Genomic DNA, 16,537 nt, shown 5'->3' with positions numbered 1-16,537 from the left:
GGAGGCGCACCCGGAAGCGCCGGGCGGAGTGGATGGGGAGGCGCACCCGGAAGCGCCGGGCGGGAGTGATAGGGGAGGCGCACCCGGAAGCGCCGGGGGGGGCGCGGAGTGATAGAGGAGGCGCACCCGGAAGCGCCGGGCGGAGTGATGGGGGAGGCGCACCCGGAAGCGCCGGGCGGAGTGATAGGGGAGGCGCACCCGGAAGCGCCGGGCGGAGTGATGGGGGAGGCGCACCCGGATGTGGCGGTGAGTTCCGGATGTGGTGGTAGTGGCGGCGTTTCTCCGGGTTGAGCAGCTCTGCGATGGCAGTTGCACCTCTGCGCGTGTGAGTGCGGTGGGGCATGGGCACGGGCATGGTGAAGGAGGAGGAGGAGGATGAGGATGGAGGAAAGGGAGGAGGAGGATGAAGGAGGAGGAGGAGGATGAAGGAGGAGGAGGAGGATGGAGGATGAAGGAGGAGGATGAGGATGAGGAGGATGGAGGAAGGGAGGGGGAGGAAGGAGGAAGATGGAGGAGAAGGAGAAAGATGGAGGAGGAGGAGGAGAAGGAGAAAGATGGAGGAGGAGAAGGAGAAAGATGGAGGAGGAGGATGGAGGAAAGGGAGGAAGAGAAGGATGGCGGAGGAGGAGTAGGATGGAGGAGGAAGAGGAGGGTGGAGGAAAGAGAGGGGGAGGGAGGAGGAGGAGGGGGAGGGAGGAGGAGGAGGGGGAGGCAGGAGGGGGAGGGAGGAGGGGGAGGGGGAGGGAGGAGGAGGAGGGGGAGGCAAGAGGGGGAGGGGGAGGGGGAGGGAGGAGGAGGGGGAGGGAGGAGGAGGGGGAGGGAGGAGGAGGAGGGGGAGGGGGAGGGAGGAGGACGAGGATGGCGGAGGAGGAGGGGGACGAGGATGGCGGAGGAGGAGGGGGACGAGGATGGCGGAGGAGGATGGAGGGAAGGGGAGGATGGAGGAAGAGGAGGAGGTTGGTGGAGGAGGAGGCGCAGCAGGTGGTGGGGCCGTGGCATGGTGGCCGCTGATGTGCTGTGTCCCGCAGGCTGGCATGTGGCGATGTGGAGGGGCGGCTGGAGGCTCTCTTCGGGCGGGTCCGGGCCATCCAGGGCAAGAGTGGCCACTTTGACGTAAGACTCGGGGGATGGGGACAGTGGGCTTTTCTGCATTGGGGTTCCCATGGAGGTAGCTCAGGTCAGGGGCCTGCCCAGAGTGACACTGATGTCAAAAAGAGTTTAAAAGTCCAGAAAATTGAGCGACTGGTGATGTGGTGGCCTACTCTGAAACCATAGCAACAGGAATAGAAAGTCCCTAAACAAAAAGCCCCATGAACCTACATAATCCAGTCTTGATGTTAGCTGTTGTTCCAAGCGGAGCCCCAGTAGAATTGAAAGTTAAACAGTAATCTAGTGGTAGCTGACGGGATGAAGGTATAGTCTCTAGTTACCTTAGATAATTTTAATACTAAAAATCACACCTCTAGGAGAAGATTTTTGTATGTAAATATAAGACTACCTTAGTATAATGAGCCAGACGGAAGTTGGGACGTGTGCAAATGAGGTCTTATTATATAAATACAAGTGAGCAATCAGCTATTTTGATGTGGTTTTCCTTCGTTACCTTTTTGTATAAAAGACCCTAAGTGTTTCCTAACAGGTGTGCTAACTTTGTGAAATTATTGCCCAGCGCCCTTATCCATGCAGAACTGGAATGGAACAAGTATCTCGACTCCGTGTGTCAATTGGTTTTTGCACACCGGGTAAAGAACCCAGATTTGGGACAACAAGATGGGAGAAGCTGCTGGGTGGGTTTCACATGGAAGGGTGCTGGAGTAGGTGTTGCTGCTGCTGTTGTCCCGCTCCGGGGACGTGATCCCCCCCTGGCCTCATTCTGCTCTGGGTACGAAGGGGCCGGTGGAGGGGGGCTTTGCAGCCCCCTCAGCCCTCCTTTCCCAGCACCAAATTGTTGGTGAGAGCCGTAACGCGTGGGCAGAGAGTGCAGGAGAGCAACTGTCACCTTGTCACATTTAAACCCGTTGCTGTTATGCGTTTGATACTAGATGCAGATAAGGGCTACAAAGATGATCAAGGGAACGGAGCACCTCTGTTATGAGGAAAGGCTGAGAGCCCTGGAGCTGTTCAGCCTGGAGAAGAGAAGGCTGAGAGGGGATCTCATCAATGCTTATCAATATCTACAGAGCAGGTGGCAAGAGGATGGGGCCAGACTCTTTTCAGTGGCGCCCAGCGACAGGACAAGGGGCAACGGGCACAAAGTGGAACATGGGAAATTTTGTCTGAGCATAAGAAAAAACTTCTTTACTTTGGGGGTGGCAGAGCACTGGCACAGGCTGCCCAGAGAGGCTGTGGAGTCTCCTTCTCTGGAGATATTCAAAACCCACCTGGATATATTCCTGCCCAACCTGTTCTAGGTGAACCTGCTTTGGCAGGGGGGTTGGACTAGATGATCTCTGAAGGTCCTTTCCAACCCTTGCCGTTCTGTGTGATTCTGTGAAGGCCAGGTTGGATGGGGCTTTGAGCAACCTGGTCTAGTGGGAGGTGTCCCTGCCCAGTGCAGGGGAATGGGAACTGGATAATCTTTGAATGCCCCTTCCAACCCAAACCATTCTGTGATAAACACAGAGGATCCTCTGCACTACAGAAAAAAAAAAAAATGCTGTTGAAGTGATTCATGTCACAGTGTAGGGACAATATAGCATATCGTGAAAAAGTGGTGTATGTTGTGTCTTTGGTCAAATGGCAACTCTCATTTGTTTTTAGATGCTTTTGTGCGTTGGGAATTTTTTTGGCTCAACTTCAGAGACAGAATGGGCAGAGTATCACACAGGGGCCAAGAAAGGTAAGGAAGGCATCATTCTGGATGCTGGTGATTGCACTATTTCGCAACCCACTTCATGTCTCTGCAGTGTGCTTTTGAATTCAGAAGTCGCAGTTAAACGGTGTAATGTTAAAGCAGTTAAACTCGCGTAGGAAAACTCCACACAGGAGGGAAAGATGGGTTTGTTTTAAAACAAAACTCATTTCTGCCATGCTCTCAGACTCAGGAGCACAAAGATGCATGTATCCAAGTGGCCTGGCCACGATTTGGGTCCTCCCAGGTAGCCTGAGAAGCTGTATATAGATGTTTACAGCACTTCGGTCAGCAGGCCATGGGATCCCAGCATACCAGCCAGTGTGTAGCCCTTCTTCTGCCGCTCCTGGTGCTTCCCTCACAGAAATTCCTGGTCATTCCCTGTTCACACCCACCTTCACACTTCCACCACAGACCTCCACAGGATGTAGCAGCGCTGTTCTTCCCTTCCCTGTGTTCACGCCTGGGGAGAAAGGGGAAAGCAGAGGTGCTGGTGGCCCACGTGTCTCTGTTCTTCAGCCTTGGAGACTGGAAGGCTGGGTTTTTCCATTCCTCCTCAGTCCCCACAGCCCTTGTGCTGAAGATGTTTTCCCAGCCATGGGTATGAAAAATCCTGTGTGGACTTCTCTGCCTCTTTCCACACCCCTCTTTTAAGGGAGTTGCTACCTCACGAACATTTGTAGTGGTGCTCTTTCCCCTTCAGTGCTACTTTGGCTCTCGCCCCTCACGTGAGGCGAGCCAGAAGGGAGCTGGGACTCTTGCTTTCCACTTCCTCTCTTTGTGTCACTCCCCAGTTATGCCTGCGGCTGTGTGAGCCGTCTGCACAACGTTTGTCCCGTTTGATGTATGTGGCTGAGGACTTATATTGGCGAGGCACGCTGCCTTGTGTTGCTGTTGCTGTGAGAATATAAGGAGAATTGTTACTGGTTTAAACTTTACTCCCCGAGGAAGCTCTCCTGCGCATGCACAGAGAGGAGTGGTGTTGACAGCAAAGTCATCCCTGGACTGATGCGTTTTTGCTCATCCTCAATTGAATTGAATCTTTACCCTGTAAACTGTTGAAAACATCTGTCGTTTATAACCTCACCAATAGGCACATGTATAACAAACAAGATTTGTGTGAATTTGTTATGGTTTTAAGTTATTTGTAAGGTTTCCAAACTCTGCTCTGCAATTGAAATCAATCTGTGTCTTCTGACTCTGGGAGCTGGAACTTCAACCAACAGTCGAACAACAGCTGTAGCAGAGCTGCTGTATTGCTGCTGCTCTCCCTTCTTAAGTAGGAAACTATTGCCTGTTTTTTATTCAGTGAAAATCTCAGGAACTGCTGACCAGGTGATCTGTTGATCATCTTACTGGTCTGCTGGGAAGTCTGCAGGAGGTGTCTCTGACGTCGGTCATTGCTTATTCTAACTTTTAATAGCTTGAAAAGATTTGACTTGTGCTGTTGGGAGAAATAAATTTTTATTGGTCACCTAGCCATAGAGAAATTAAAAACTGGTACTTCCCATTGCTTTTTTTTTTTTTATTATATCCACCAGTTCTAGCTGAAGTCATGCAGCAAATTCTTCTACCAAGTGAATCAAAGAGCTGATGAACTTTTCCCCTAAAACATCAATGGTTTGCACGGTTTTGATAGCCATACAAATTTAGATCAGCTTAAACTGAATCAGCAGGTGTCCCTGTGCTCCGGTGTTTACTTAGCGTTGCCTCAGGAAAGACCCATGGTTTTAGGGCTATGGATCATTTCAGAGCTGATGATCTCATGTAGGCAGTGGAGCCAGTTGTAGTTAAAGCAGAGGTTATTCTCTGCTGGTGCTATATGCATCTGTGGAAACAGCAGGCTTGGGGACTTATATTGAAGAAAGGTTTCTTGTTCTATGCTTGCTGCTCCTCGGCATGCTGCAAAGGAGTGCTTGGTGGGGTCTGTAGGGATGGATAGGACCTGCTGCAACTCCTAGTAAATGTGGACTGAACTTGTGCTAATGTGCTTGAATTAAAGCAGACTGAGTGCATGTGGTTTTCTTCCTCAGCTCCAATCCCAACCTATGTGCTTGGCGCCAATGACCAAGACACCGTGAGCTATTTTCCAGACATCAGTGGCTGCGAATTAGCTGAGAACATCACTTATTTAGGTAAGGCTGCAGGTGGTTTGTGATAAGGGATGTGCATTTGCCCGGTGGTGCTTTCATGAACGTTATTCTGATCTTCCCATTTCAAAGCCCTTCCTTTTCCTGGAAATTTTAAGGTGGCATTTCTTATTCTAGGGTTCAGACTGGAGTTGAACTGTATGTTGAAAGGCTGATACAATCTGATTCAAACTGGCTGATTCAAACTGGAAGAGGGGAGATTTAGGTTAGATATTAGGAAGAAATTTTTCACTCTGAGGGTGCTGACCCCTGGCCTGGGTTGCCCAGAGAAGCTGTGGCTGCCCCATCCCTGGAGGTGTTCAAGGCCAGGTTGGACAGGGCTTGGAGCAACTGTCCCTGCCCAGGGCAGGGGGGTTGGAAGTAGATGGTCCTTTCCAACCTAAATCATTCTATGAATCTGCTATGTAAAATGTGAAAGAGAATCCTGCCTTTTTTGTTGTTTTCTAACACTGCACTTGCTACCCAAAAGGAATAGTGGTTGAAAGAGCCTGTTCTTCAAGAACACCGTATTCCCACAGCCTGCCTGTCTTTGTAAGGGGAAGGTTTCCTACTTGAAATATGGGTTTGCTATTTTCTGAGCCTGTACTGGAGTAGCAGAGGTAAGAAGTGTCATCTTTAAAGGTAATGAAGCTGTAGCAAAGCTAAAAGGAAAAACTAACTTCTTCCTTGAATGGCACCTGACAAAAAACGTAACAAGTAAAGGCACTTACAGTTGTCTTTTCTCACTCGGCCTCCATACTGAGCTTTTGATATGGATTTTGGGGAAGCAAGACAGCAGTGATGAGAGAAGACCGGGGATTGTCTGAACAGCCACTTCATTCTAGGCAGGGTTTGAGTCATTGCACTAAAACATGTCTTTACTGCAGTTTACGGGCACAGAAAATGAGCTGTCTGTAAGGACAGTTTCACTAGAATAAGGCAGGACTACTGAATTTGGTCCTCTGTCTGTGATGCGACTTAGAGATTACTTGCAGTGCCTACATCTCAAGTGCATGCCTGTCTATTAATGCAGGCCGTCGAGGTCTTTACAGTGGTACTTCTGGACTGCAGATCGCATACCTGAGTGGCACTGAGTCCCAGGATGAGCCAGCTCCCGCCTACAGTTTTAGCGCAAAGGATGTGGCAGAATTAAAAACATCTTTGTTATCAACCCCAAACTTCAAAGGTGTTGATATATTGCTGACGTCCCCCTGGCCCAGAGATGTGGGGGCTTTTGCCAACAGTGCGGTAAGTGTTCCGTTTTCTTGTGGAACGGGTTTCCAGATGGATTTAACAAAGGATTGCCTTTCTGCTTGCTCTGGCAGTTTGGGCTGTTGGGTCATTTCTGAGTGTTTGAGAAAGCTAAGAGTGAAAAACAGACAGCAGATGCTCCGGTTCTTCAGAGAAAGACCACTGGGGAGGGGGATTTGTGAAACTTTAGGGTGTTTTATCTGTCCCTGCCTGAAAAATCAGAGTCAATAGCTTTCATCTGATCACAAATGTTGCTCTGAATTTAGTTGGTTGCAGTTACTGTGGAAGGATGCTGCTAGTCTCTGGAGGGAGCACAGAGGAAAACTGCTTTCTTGAGGGTGGGTTAGTGCCTGTCCAGCTGCCACAATGAAGGGCTGTGACAGATGCCTGCCAGGTCAGAGTCTCGTTCCCTGTGCTTTTACCAAAGATAATGTGTTACAGGTAACAGACGTAGGCTATTGCTGAACTTCTCTCTTCCCCTGCCCTTTTCCTTCCCTGCTTCACTTCTCAGTCGAAGGCTAATGGGAAAAAGCAGCACAAGAAGAGCCTTGACCCAAGGAAATGGTTGGAAGTCTGCTCTTTGGTTGTGGTTTGGTTTGCTCTGACTTCTCAGGGATGGGAGTGAGATAAAATTATGCTTCCTAAGCAAACTTCAGAGCTTTCCTATTTGCTTGACTTGTGCACTAAAGCTTTGGCACTCTGGGCATGTGGTCAAAACTTGTCTAAATGATTTTGACATTTGTTGGTGTTTTCCAAACTCATTCTGTGCTGCCCTGGCTTCACAAGTCCAAGAGAAGGAAAATACAACAAACTTGGATTCATGAAACGAGTGGATACAAACCCTGAGTGGAATAAATGAGTAAGCTCTGGTTGGCAATAGGAGATCAAGCCTTTTTGACTTTTTTTTCCACTTCCAGGGGATGGCACTCAGTATAGTCAGTCTCTACATTTCTAGCTTGCAGTTCTGTATAAAACTGTTTCTTTTCACTACAGTATGAGATGATTTTTTAAATATAACTGGTTTCTATTTTATAGGGAGAAATAGATACCAAGAAATGCGGCTCCAAGTTAGTATCTGATCTAGCTGCAAGTCTCAAACCAAGGTACCACTTTGCTGCCCTGGAGAAGGCCTATTATGAAAGACTTCCTTACAGGTTTGTAAGACCATGTGAAATCTCATTTATTTTCTAATAAGAATTCGATTTTTAAACAACACAGGAGGACAACTGTATCCAGCCCCGACATGGGGTCAAGGTTGTTTCTCAGATTCATCTTATTCTTGCTGCCTTGAAAACTGTGCCATTGCTGACAATGCTTGTCCCAGTACATTGCTGTGAATCTGACGCCAAATTAGTTGCCCTTAGTCATGTTTAAACAGTGTTCAGCTAAATTCAGCAGTATATCTCTGAAAACATATCGTGGAAGAGCTCTTGTGTGGTGAAGAGAGTGGTGTCTTCAGTCATACCTTTGTATATAAAATGTGACTAGTAACATAAGGCAGGTGTCAGAACAACCTACCCATAGAATAAAGGCTGTCATGTTAATGTTGGGTAAGATGATTATCCTTTCCACAGGAAACACTTTAAAGGTATGGCTGTTTTTAGACTAGTGAATTGTCCTCTTGTCTCTGTATTTGGACTGCAGCGAGATGTCATTTTGGTCTGTGCAGCTGTCTGCTGTTAGATGAGTCTGTCTGTCCTCAGCCCTCCTTGTTCTTGGCCGAAGACTGTATGTGGCTGACACGCTGTCTGAGTAGCTTCGTGGAGGACATGTTGTTTTCCCGCTGTCCCTTTTTATATTGTGTATACCAGTACAATCATGTTTTACTTCCTTCCAGAAATCACACAGTGCTACAGGAGACCCCACAGCATGTGAGCAGGTTTATTGCGCTTGCTGATGTTGGCAATACAAGCAAGAAAAAGGTACTGACACTCTTGAATTGTTCTTCTTTTCTCAAGTACAAGTAAGAGGGCAGTAAGCCTAGCTTTGGCTAGCTAGAGGACAGTGTCGATCACTTCAAAGCTTGACTGAAATGGAGGGATCTGTCTCACTTGAGTAATAGATACCATTTCCACATCAGGGTAAGAGCTGCAAGGTGTGTTCTGAGGCACCATTGTTCTTCTCTACCTGGTCAAATGGCATCTAGCTGTGAAGAATAGGAAAGTGCTTAGAAATCTACCGTTCCTTCCTCTTACCCAACTGCTCTATATAATTTCTGTTCACATGGCCTGCTTTAAGAAGGAAGAGAAATTCCAAAGGAGCCCTTTACACGTCACTGAAAATTACTAACTTCTGGGATGGGAAGGGGCTGGTTTGGTTTGTTTTTTTTTTTTTAACCTGTTTCTCTTTTTTCCTTAAGAAAGTTACAGAATATTGGCATACAAGGACAGGTTGCTAGTGGTTAAGAAGGCATAGGAACTAGGCCTGGTAACAAAAAAAGGTCCAGAAGGCCTGGAAACAGGCAAGAATCAAGGTCATTTCTTTTTTAAGGAAGATACACTGCTGCTTTTCAAACAGATCTTTCCTTAAAGTGAAAGGAGGAAGCATTCCATAAACTCTTGGTTTTACTGGGTGGGAGACTGGCACAGGGAGTGTGTTTTTCATGTCCTGCCTTAGCACTGCAAGAACTCAGCAAATCAGCGTTTAAGCTAAGTTGTGTGTTACCATTTCAGGGTGGCTTAGTTCACAACTGACATCTTCAGAGTTGCAGTCATGGCAAAAGCTTCTTGCATTTCAGCCATGTGTGTTTTTTCTAGTATCTCTACGCCTTCAGCATTGTGCCGATGAGCTTGATGGACCCTGTGGAGCTGGTGAAACAGCCACAGGACGTCACTGAAAATCCATACAGAAAATCACGGAAGGAGACTCAGAAGACCAAAGCACCCCTGTGTGCAGAGGTACCACTGACTTCTCCCCGATGGGTGCATTCTGGTTTCACTCTCTGTGTTTAGGGAGCTTAGAACAGTGTTTGTCTTTAACCGTGGAGTATTTTTGTCAAAAAAATACTTAGGGTTCTGTGTAAACTATTTGCATCAACCAAATTGTATAGATGCAATGCATGGGAGTTTGTTACAGTTTTCGTCTTCTTAAGCCAACCATGTGCTGGGTGACATCAAAAGCAGCGTGGCCAGCAGGTCGAGGGAGGTGATTCTGCCCCTCTACTCCACTCTGCTGAGACCACACCTGCAGTACTGCATCCATCTTTGGGGACCCCAACATAAGAAGGACATGGACCTGTTGGAGTGGGTCCAGAGGAGGGCCACAAAAATGATCAGAGGGCTGGAGCACCTCTGCTGTGAGGACAGACGGTGAGAGTTGGGGTTGTTAAGCCTGGAGAAGAGAAGGCTCCAGGGAGACTTTATAGTAGCCTTCCAGTACCTAAAGGGGGCCTACAGGAAAGATGGGGACAGACTTTTTGGTAGGGTCTGTAGTGATAGGATGAGGGGGAAAGGTTTTAAATGAAAACAGGGTAGACTTAGACTAGGTATAAGAAGATGTTTTTTACAATCAGGGTGGCGAAACACTGGAACAGGTTGCCCAGAGGGGTGGTAGATGCCACATCCCTGGAAATATTCAAGGTCAGGTTGGACAGGACTCTGAGCAATCTGATGTAGTTGAAGATGTCCCTGCTTATTGCAGGGGAGGTTGGACTAGATGACCTTCAAAGGTCCCTTCCAACACAAACCATTCTATGATTCTTCCTGCAGGTCTGCATGGTGATGCTGTGCTTAGATCTGCTTGCTTGTCAGGACTGTCCCCTATGGGCACCTCAGCATGCATGGTCATCTTCTTTCTAAGCTTGTAGACTGCGAATTGTTCTTTTGCAGTTGGCCCCCAATTTTCTCCCTTAGACTGCTGGCTACTCAGATGCTACTTTTTTTGATGTTGCATTTCCACTGTATCCCTCAATGCTGCTGAACTAGGTGTTGGGTACTTTTGGGGTTTTGTTTTGTTCTTTTTTTTTTCGTGTCCTACATTAGCAACTCTGTGCTCTTTTAAATATTGATTGCTTGCCACCTGAGGGCAGAAGGGTTACTTCCTGGGGCTTGAACACTCTGCTGTTGGTGTCAGAAAACTTGAAATCGCCAACTTTGTAATTTGATCATCAGACAAGTGGATTGTGTTCGTCAGTGTAGAGACTCTGATTATTTCCCTGTGCAGAACATGTTTTACCCTCTAAGCTTGTGGGATACTCCACTAATGCGGACACGTGAATAGCTATGCCTGTGTATCTTAATGTAACGTAGAGAAACCAAATCGGGAAATTGAGGGGTGGCAGGGAAATACTCAGCCTGAAGTTAGGCTTGACTTGGACTTTGCTGGAACAGTGCGTCAGGTAGGAAGTGCAAGCACTGCTTTCCAGCCTTTCTCCCTGGGGCACACACGCAGAGTGAAGGGCTGGCTCCTTCCAGCTGACAGGATGGGTGGGTGTGAGGGTAACAGGCACCTCCTTACCCCTTTAGCTGTGACAACCTCCCCGCCCCCAGCAGAGATTTACTGTGTTCAACCCCTGGCAGTAAGGCTTTAAATAGACCAAACAGTCAATAACTTGAAGGAAGCAAAAATTCTTGTACCCTTTAGCTTCAATATCCAATTGAAGACAGGCACGAAAGCTTGTGAAGTTTACTGGGGAAAACGCTTCCGCTGTATGTGCCAGTTCTTCCAGCAGGGGTTAGATTGTAGACTGCAGTTCTGCTCCCGTGTGGGAGCCAAGCTAAGCTGGCATGAGCAGCTCTACTCTTTGCCATCCTCATCCCAAGTGCTTTCCTCTGCCAGGATTAAAGCCTTCTAATGGCATTTTGCGGTACATGACAACTTAGGTGGTTTCAGCCTCTGTGGGAGACTGTTGAGAGGCTAACATCTCTATGAAATACAGACATTCTTTTGGCATTGGCTGTCAAGTGAAAAAGAGGTTTGAATAATCCATAAAGTGAAGCAATCCTGAATGTTCAGCAAAAGGCTAAATAGGAGCATGTGACAATTTGGGGCAGCTCTCCAGGATGTTTTTTTCCCTGGCTGAGGCTGCATATCCAGGCAGGCAAAGTCTGCTGTGTTTCTGGGAGAGCTCAATGCGCTCTCTTCCAGGATGCTTTTGCTGTTGTTGGAAGATGGTGATACACCTCTTCGGGAAAAGGCAAATTCTTGTATGTACCGTGACTCTCTGTGATGCAGTTATAACGGGCTTCGGTTTTCATTTTCTGAACAGGAAGAACCAGCTTGTCAGTTTTTCTTTGATTTGAACAAGCATCAGGGAAAGAAACGTCCCTCAGATGGGAAAGAGACAGGGAACTCCCAACCGAAGCAAGCCAAAAAACCCCGTAAGTATGCAGATGCTTTTTTTTCCTGAGCTCTTCCCTTGAGGCATTGAAACGTCTCTTCCTTTTTCTCAAGCTGTAGATGTATATGTCAGCTTGCCAGCGTGCTCTGACACTATACTAAATGCTGTGGGAATACAGAGTAATGAAGGGCCCCTTGTTTCCTACAAACTTGCCAATCAATAGGTGAATGAAAAGTTGAAAGTATAGTTTAAAAGCCAATTGGATCTGTGGTGGTCGCAGTTGGGCTGATGCCATTTACCCTCTGAACAGGACAACAGGCAGCTTCACAAAGTGGCATGTTTCCATTCGGAGGGACTGTAAGAGACTGGGCCACAGTGCTGACAAATTCTTGAAACACCACTTTGGTTGTTTTTTGCTGTGTCTTCACAAAGTCTTAATGAACTGGGAAGGGAGGAAGCTCTTCTGCTACCTCTGTATTTCTGTGCTGTAAACCTCATTAGAGTTTGTCTGGCTTTAAGAAGTGGAAATGAAATCTTTGAGGATCGTGACTTCTCGGTGACAGTGTTATTGCAAGCGTGTATCTTTAGAAACGCTGGTCTCGGTTATAAAGAAATTTGGTCTTAAAATGCAAACTTAGGTGTTGGCCTCCCCTTTTGTTTCTGTGAAAGCTATTCCCATTGCCAGTGGGTAAGAAGACACTCTTCAGAAATGCCCTTGATAGATAAGTCTGGTTGCCTTTGTTACATGAGACTAAGTTGTTCGTTTTTTACCTATTAAGATTTCCAAACCCTTTGCATAGCCTGTAGAACTGTTGCGTGCAAGGACTAAATGACTTGATGTGAAAACGAAGGCAGTGTCATTCCTCTAAACGTGCTTGCAGAAGTACAGCTGGCTGTAATGGCAGTCAGTTTTGATGAAAGAACGTGCAGGGGGGGGTTCTTGTTTTCCCCCGTCATTTCTGTAGGACATAGTGTGCCATTGTACGTATTCGTATAACTCCCAAAGTCTTCTGGAGTTGGATGTCATGAGAAGAGCCTTGTTACACTGTTTTGCTCAGAAATGAACCCCAGAATTGGACATGCGGTTTTCTGCAGTCTTGGGAAAGCCGCCTTGTGTTTTTTGCATTTGTAAAGTTGCTTGTCTAATCTTGTATGTGCCCTGCAGAGGATGTGAATATAGTGTTTGACCCCAAGGAGAGGCCTAACTTGTCAGTGCCATCAACTTATATTAAAGGTCAGCTCAGGTATCGCAATTTGGTTGTGAATCCGGGTGTTTTGAGTGTGATGAATAAGCCAGAACTGACAAGTGTGTTTGGCACGTCTGTCCTTGTCTGTACCTATGCAGTAATTTTACCTCACTTTGATTTGTGGGTTGAAATTTGCTGGTGCTTTCTTATTAGTGAACTATAACCACTAAATTCCTGGAGTTAGTGCTCTTCCGTTAAATTAGAGCACTCGATGAGAATGGCAGTCAGCAAGGGTGTGATGGCTGCCACCTCCTCTTTTGCTGGAATTTCCCAAAGGCACCAGTTCTCTGATCGGATCTGCTTCCAGGAGCTGTGCTCTTGTGACATCTTCAGCACTTTATCAACTGGGAAGGGTGGCTGAAACACAACAGCTCTTCCAGATCTTGTTCCATTCCTTGTTCTGACAAATAAGCCTCGTGCTAACACTTGTTTCTCTTTCCTCTCCCAATAAAGCGCAGCCCACGGGGCCCTGCTGGTTCTGCCTTGCCAGCCCAGAAGTTGAGAAGCACTTGGTTGTTAGTATTGGCACGCATGTAAGTACCCGTAGCACGTCCTTTGCTACATGACGGCAAAATCATGCTGAGACAACAGCAATATAAAATATCAATCTCCAGTTTTAAATCTTAAAACAACCCAAACAAACTTTCTTTGAAGCTGACTCTTGGTTTTATTTTCAGTTTCTTCACATCTCCCCTACAAAAGACATCAGTATATAGCTAGTCTTTTAAAAAAATGAGGCCCAGTTTTGCACCAGCAGCAGAGCTGGATGACAGCGTCTGAACACTTCTTGCTGTGCCAGCCCTCGTGGTTTGCTTATGTTACCATCTTGCTAGAACTCTTCCAGCATGAACTCAGTGTAAACTAGGACCTGCTTTGGCTGCAGGATGCACTGCCTGGAGTTATGCCAGCTCTCCCTGGGATGACTGGTTCCAGTTTTATTCTGTGTAGATTCAGTTTTGTTATACATAAACAGAAAATAAGGTAGCTTTAAACTCGACATCGTGAAGTACGTCTTGGAGATTAATTCATTGATTGGTATATTTGCTTTGCTTAAAGTTATTGCTCCTGTAATCCACTTAAGCATAATCCACTTCAAACTGCTACAGGGACAGGTTTGTCTGTGGGCTTATTTTAAAAAACTGTTAACCATTTTCAAGTGGGATTTTTTTTTTTTTTTTGGTCCTTTAGCAGTCCCTCTCTCTTTCTCATCCCTCTAGTAATTAATAAATTGCTAATAAGCAATCCCTAAAAAGTGACATAGAGGGGAAGATTTTCCTGTTCCTGAAGCAGACTAGCTAGGCTGGGGAATACTCGGAATACAGTCAGGGAGTAAATTGCCACAGCACCGTAAGTGCTGCTTGCGGCGAGTAACAGCTGTGTATCGTTTCACTCTAGTGCTATCTTGCCCTGGCTAAAGGTGGCTTACTACCTGATCATGTCTTGATTTTGCCTATCGGGCACTATCAGTCGGTGGTCGACTTGTCTTCAGAGGTGGTGGAAGAAGTGACCAAGTACAAGTCTGCCCTAAAGGAGTTTTTCAGAAGCAAGGGAAAGAGATACGTCCTGTTTGAAAGAAACTATAGGAGTCAGCATCTGCAGTTACAGGTATGGTTTTGGTGGCACCCTGAGAGAACACGAACTTGCCCTTCTCTGCAAATGAGTTGAAAGAGAAAGCTCACCTTCAAAACACCCTCTTTATTCTGTGCCTTCCCAGAATATGGAGAGAAGTCGTCCTACCCACAGGAAGAGCCAGAGCAAAAATAAAAGCGGTGCACTGCTTCTGCCACAGTCCTTTAATTCTTCCTGTTGCAGCAGCACAGCGTTGGTTGTGTTGAGTGGGTGAGGAAAACTTTTTCCTGCGCGGAACCAATTAAAAAGGTTTTCAGATAAGTTGCAAGACCCTTGCTCTGGCTCTGATCACCTCACACAGGCACACGAAATGCAGTGCTCGCATTTGTAGGCTGAAATCTGAAGATAGATGCAGAACTCTGGGGGTCATCGTCTACCAGTACCAGCCCTATGATTTTATGATAATTTTTTTTTTGTCCTCGTGTGTCAATCATTTAGGGGTTTATTGTGGTGGTTTCTGTATTTGGCAGATCTGTACCTGTATCAGAGCGGCCTTAAACCACCACAGAGATCAGAAAGGAGAAGGCTGTGCTGAGAACTCTTTCAAGCTTTTAGTTTTCAGCTTTTTGTTCAGCTCCTACAGAAAAAAAAAACAAACAAACAAACAAAACCAAACCAAACTCGTAAGTTTAAGCCTGTAGAGATAGGTGCTCACCTGTCTTGTTTGATGATGCTGAACAGTACTGAGGAGCAGACCAGCTCCAGTGATGGATTGGTTGCTTTCTGCCATTTCTGCAATTTCTTGTTTTGTCATTTCTTCTTTTTATGGAAACGTTGTCATCCCTCTCCAGGTGATTCCTGTTCCATTGGACCACTGTACTTCCGAAGACATTAAAGAGTCCTTTATTGCACAGGCACAGGAACAACAGATTGACTTGTTAGAAATCCCAGAACACTCAGATATCACGCAAGTACGAGACAAGATTTCACCTGTGAATTGACTTTCCCTTAGTCCTGTCTGGGTGGCTGTTTCCCTCCGAGGTCACTTGACATGGTGGGGTTAAGCTGTTGGGAGGCAGACTGTTGTAGACTCGATTTGGAGACTCATAGACTCACAGAATAGTTGCGGTTGGAAGGGACCTTTAAAGGTCATCTGGTCCAACTCTCCTGCAATGAACAGGGATGTCTTCAACTAGATCAGCTTGCTCAGACCCCCGTCCAACCTGACCTTGAGTGTTTCCAGGGATGGGGACATGCCGGGTGTATTCTGCTCTGGGTGAAGTTCCCAGTCAAGGACAGCTATGTTGCTTCCCTGAAAATCATTCCAGCTATGTGTAGGGCTTGCACAATTCGTTCCTTCCCATACCAAACACCAACCCTCTTTCAGTGCGGATGCGCATGAGGAGGTAGTTTTAGGTTCCCTCGGGTAAGAATTTGCAAGAATGAGCTGTACCGGTTCGGGGTGACCCAGCTCAGGTTAAGAATGACCACAACTGCCTGGCGCTCTCATTAAATGACGCCGTAGCCGTGGAATTAAACCACAAAAAAAACCCAACCACCCTGCAGCAGTGCCCTGAGTGCATCCTCAACCGCTGATCCTGGCGGAAAGCGCTCCGTGGCCCCCTGGAAGTTAGGGTTTGACGTCAGCCGGGGAGGCAGCTGGGTGTCTCTGTGGGTCGGCTGGTTTGTTTTGCCCGAGTTTCCCCTGGGCAGAGCCGCCTCTCCGGTTAGGAAACAGCTGGAAACAGCTGCTGGGCTGCCAGCCGGGGGGAGGGGGGAGGCGGGCGGAGGGAGGGCGGCAGCGGCACCCACCCCCTTGTCCCCCCGCAGGTGGCGCAGCCGGGGACGCCATACTTCTACGTGGAGCTGGACACGGGGGAGAAGCTCTTCCACCGCATCCGCGGCCGCTTCCCGCTCCACTTCGGCAGGTCGGTGCCTTCCCCCCGCTCCCTTCCCCTTCCCGCTCCGGACACGCGGCGCCGGCGTCACGCCCGACGTCACGCGTGACGCCGGCTGTGCTCTTTGCAGGGCGGTGCTGGCGAGCGAGGCGCTGCTGGCGCTGCCGCAGCGGGCCGACTGGCGGCGGTGCGCGGCGGGGCGGGCGGAGGAGGCGGCGCAGGCCCGGGCCTTCCGCCGCGACTTCCAGCCCTTCGACTTCGCCCTCCGGGCCTGACGGCGGCGCTGGACGGCGAACAGCCGGGGCGGGGCGGCG

General features: G+C 47.8%; 1 protein-coding gene across 2 annotated transcripts; it reads left to right on the top strand.

Moving 5' to 3' along the window:
- The first annotated feature begins 219 nt into the window (after nucleotides 1–219).
- CWF19L1 (CWF19 like cell cycle control factor 1) lies at nucleotides 220–16,527 on the top strand. 2 transcript variants are annotated; one of them, XM_082501080.1, is made up of 14 exons: nucleotides 220–325; nucleotides 1,029–1,113; nucleotides 2,761–2,839; nucleotides 4,885–4,986; nucleotides 6,014–6,228; nucleotides 7,267–7,385; nucleotides 8,069–8,153; nucleotides 8,988–9,128; nucleotides 11,438–11,549; nucleotides 13,210–13,289; nucleotides 14,152–14,361; nucleotides 15,177–15,296; nucleotides 16,156–16,253; nucleotides 16,354–16,527. In XM_082501080.1, exons 1-14 carry the CDS (start codon nucleotides 303–305, stop codon nucleotides 16,496–16,498), a joined length of 1,614 nt encoding a protein of 537 aa, XP_082357206.1. In that variant the 5' UTR covers nucleotides 220–302; the 3' UTR covers nucleotides 16,499–16,527. The 2 variants fall into 2 exon arrangements, with proteins under 2 accessions (XP_082357206.1, XP_082357207.1); XM_082501081.1 differs by lacking the exon at nucleotides 14,152–14,361.
- The last annotated feature ends 10 nt before the right edge of the window (nucleotides 16,528–16,537 follow it).

Source organism: Vanellus vanellus, assembly GCF_965231255.1.
Source record: "Vanellus vanellus genome assembly, contig: HAP1_SCAFFOLD_1457, whole genome shotgun sequence".
Lineage (NCBI taxonomy): Eukaryota > Metazoa > Chordata > Aves > Charadriiformes > Charadriidae > Vanellus > Vanellus vanellus.
This window is presented reverse-complemented; position numbering and strand designations above follow the sequence as displayed.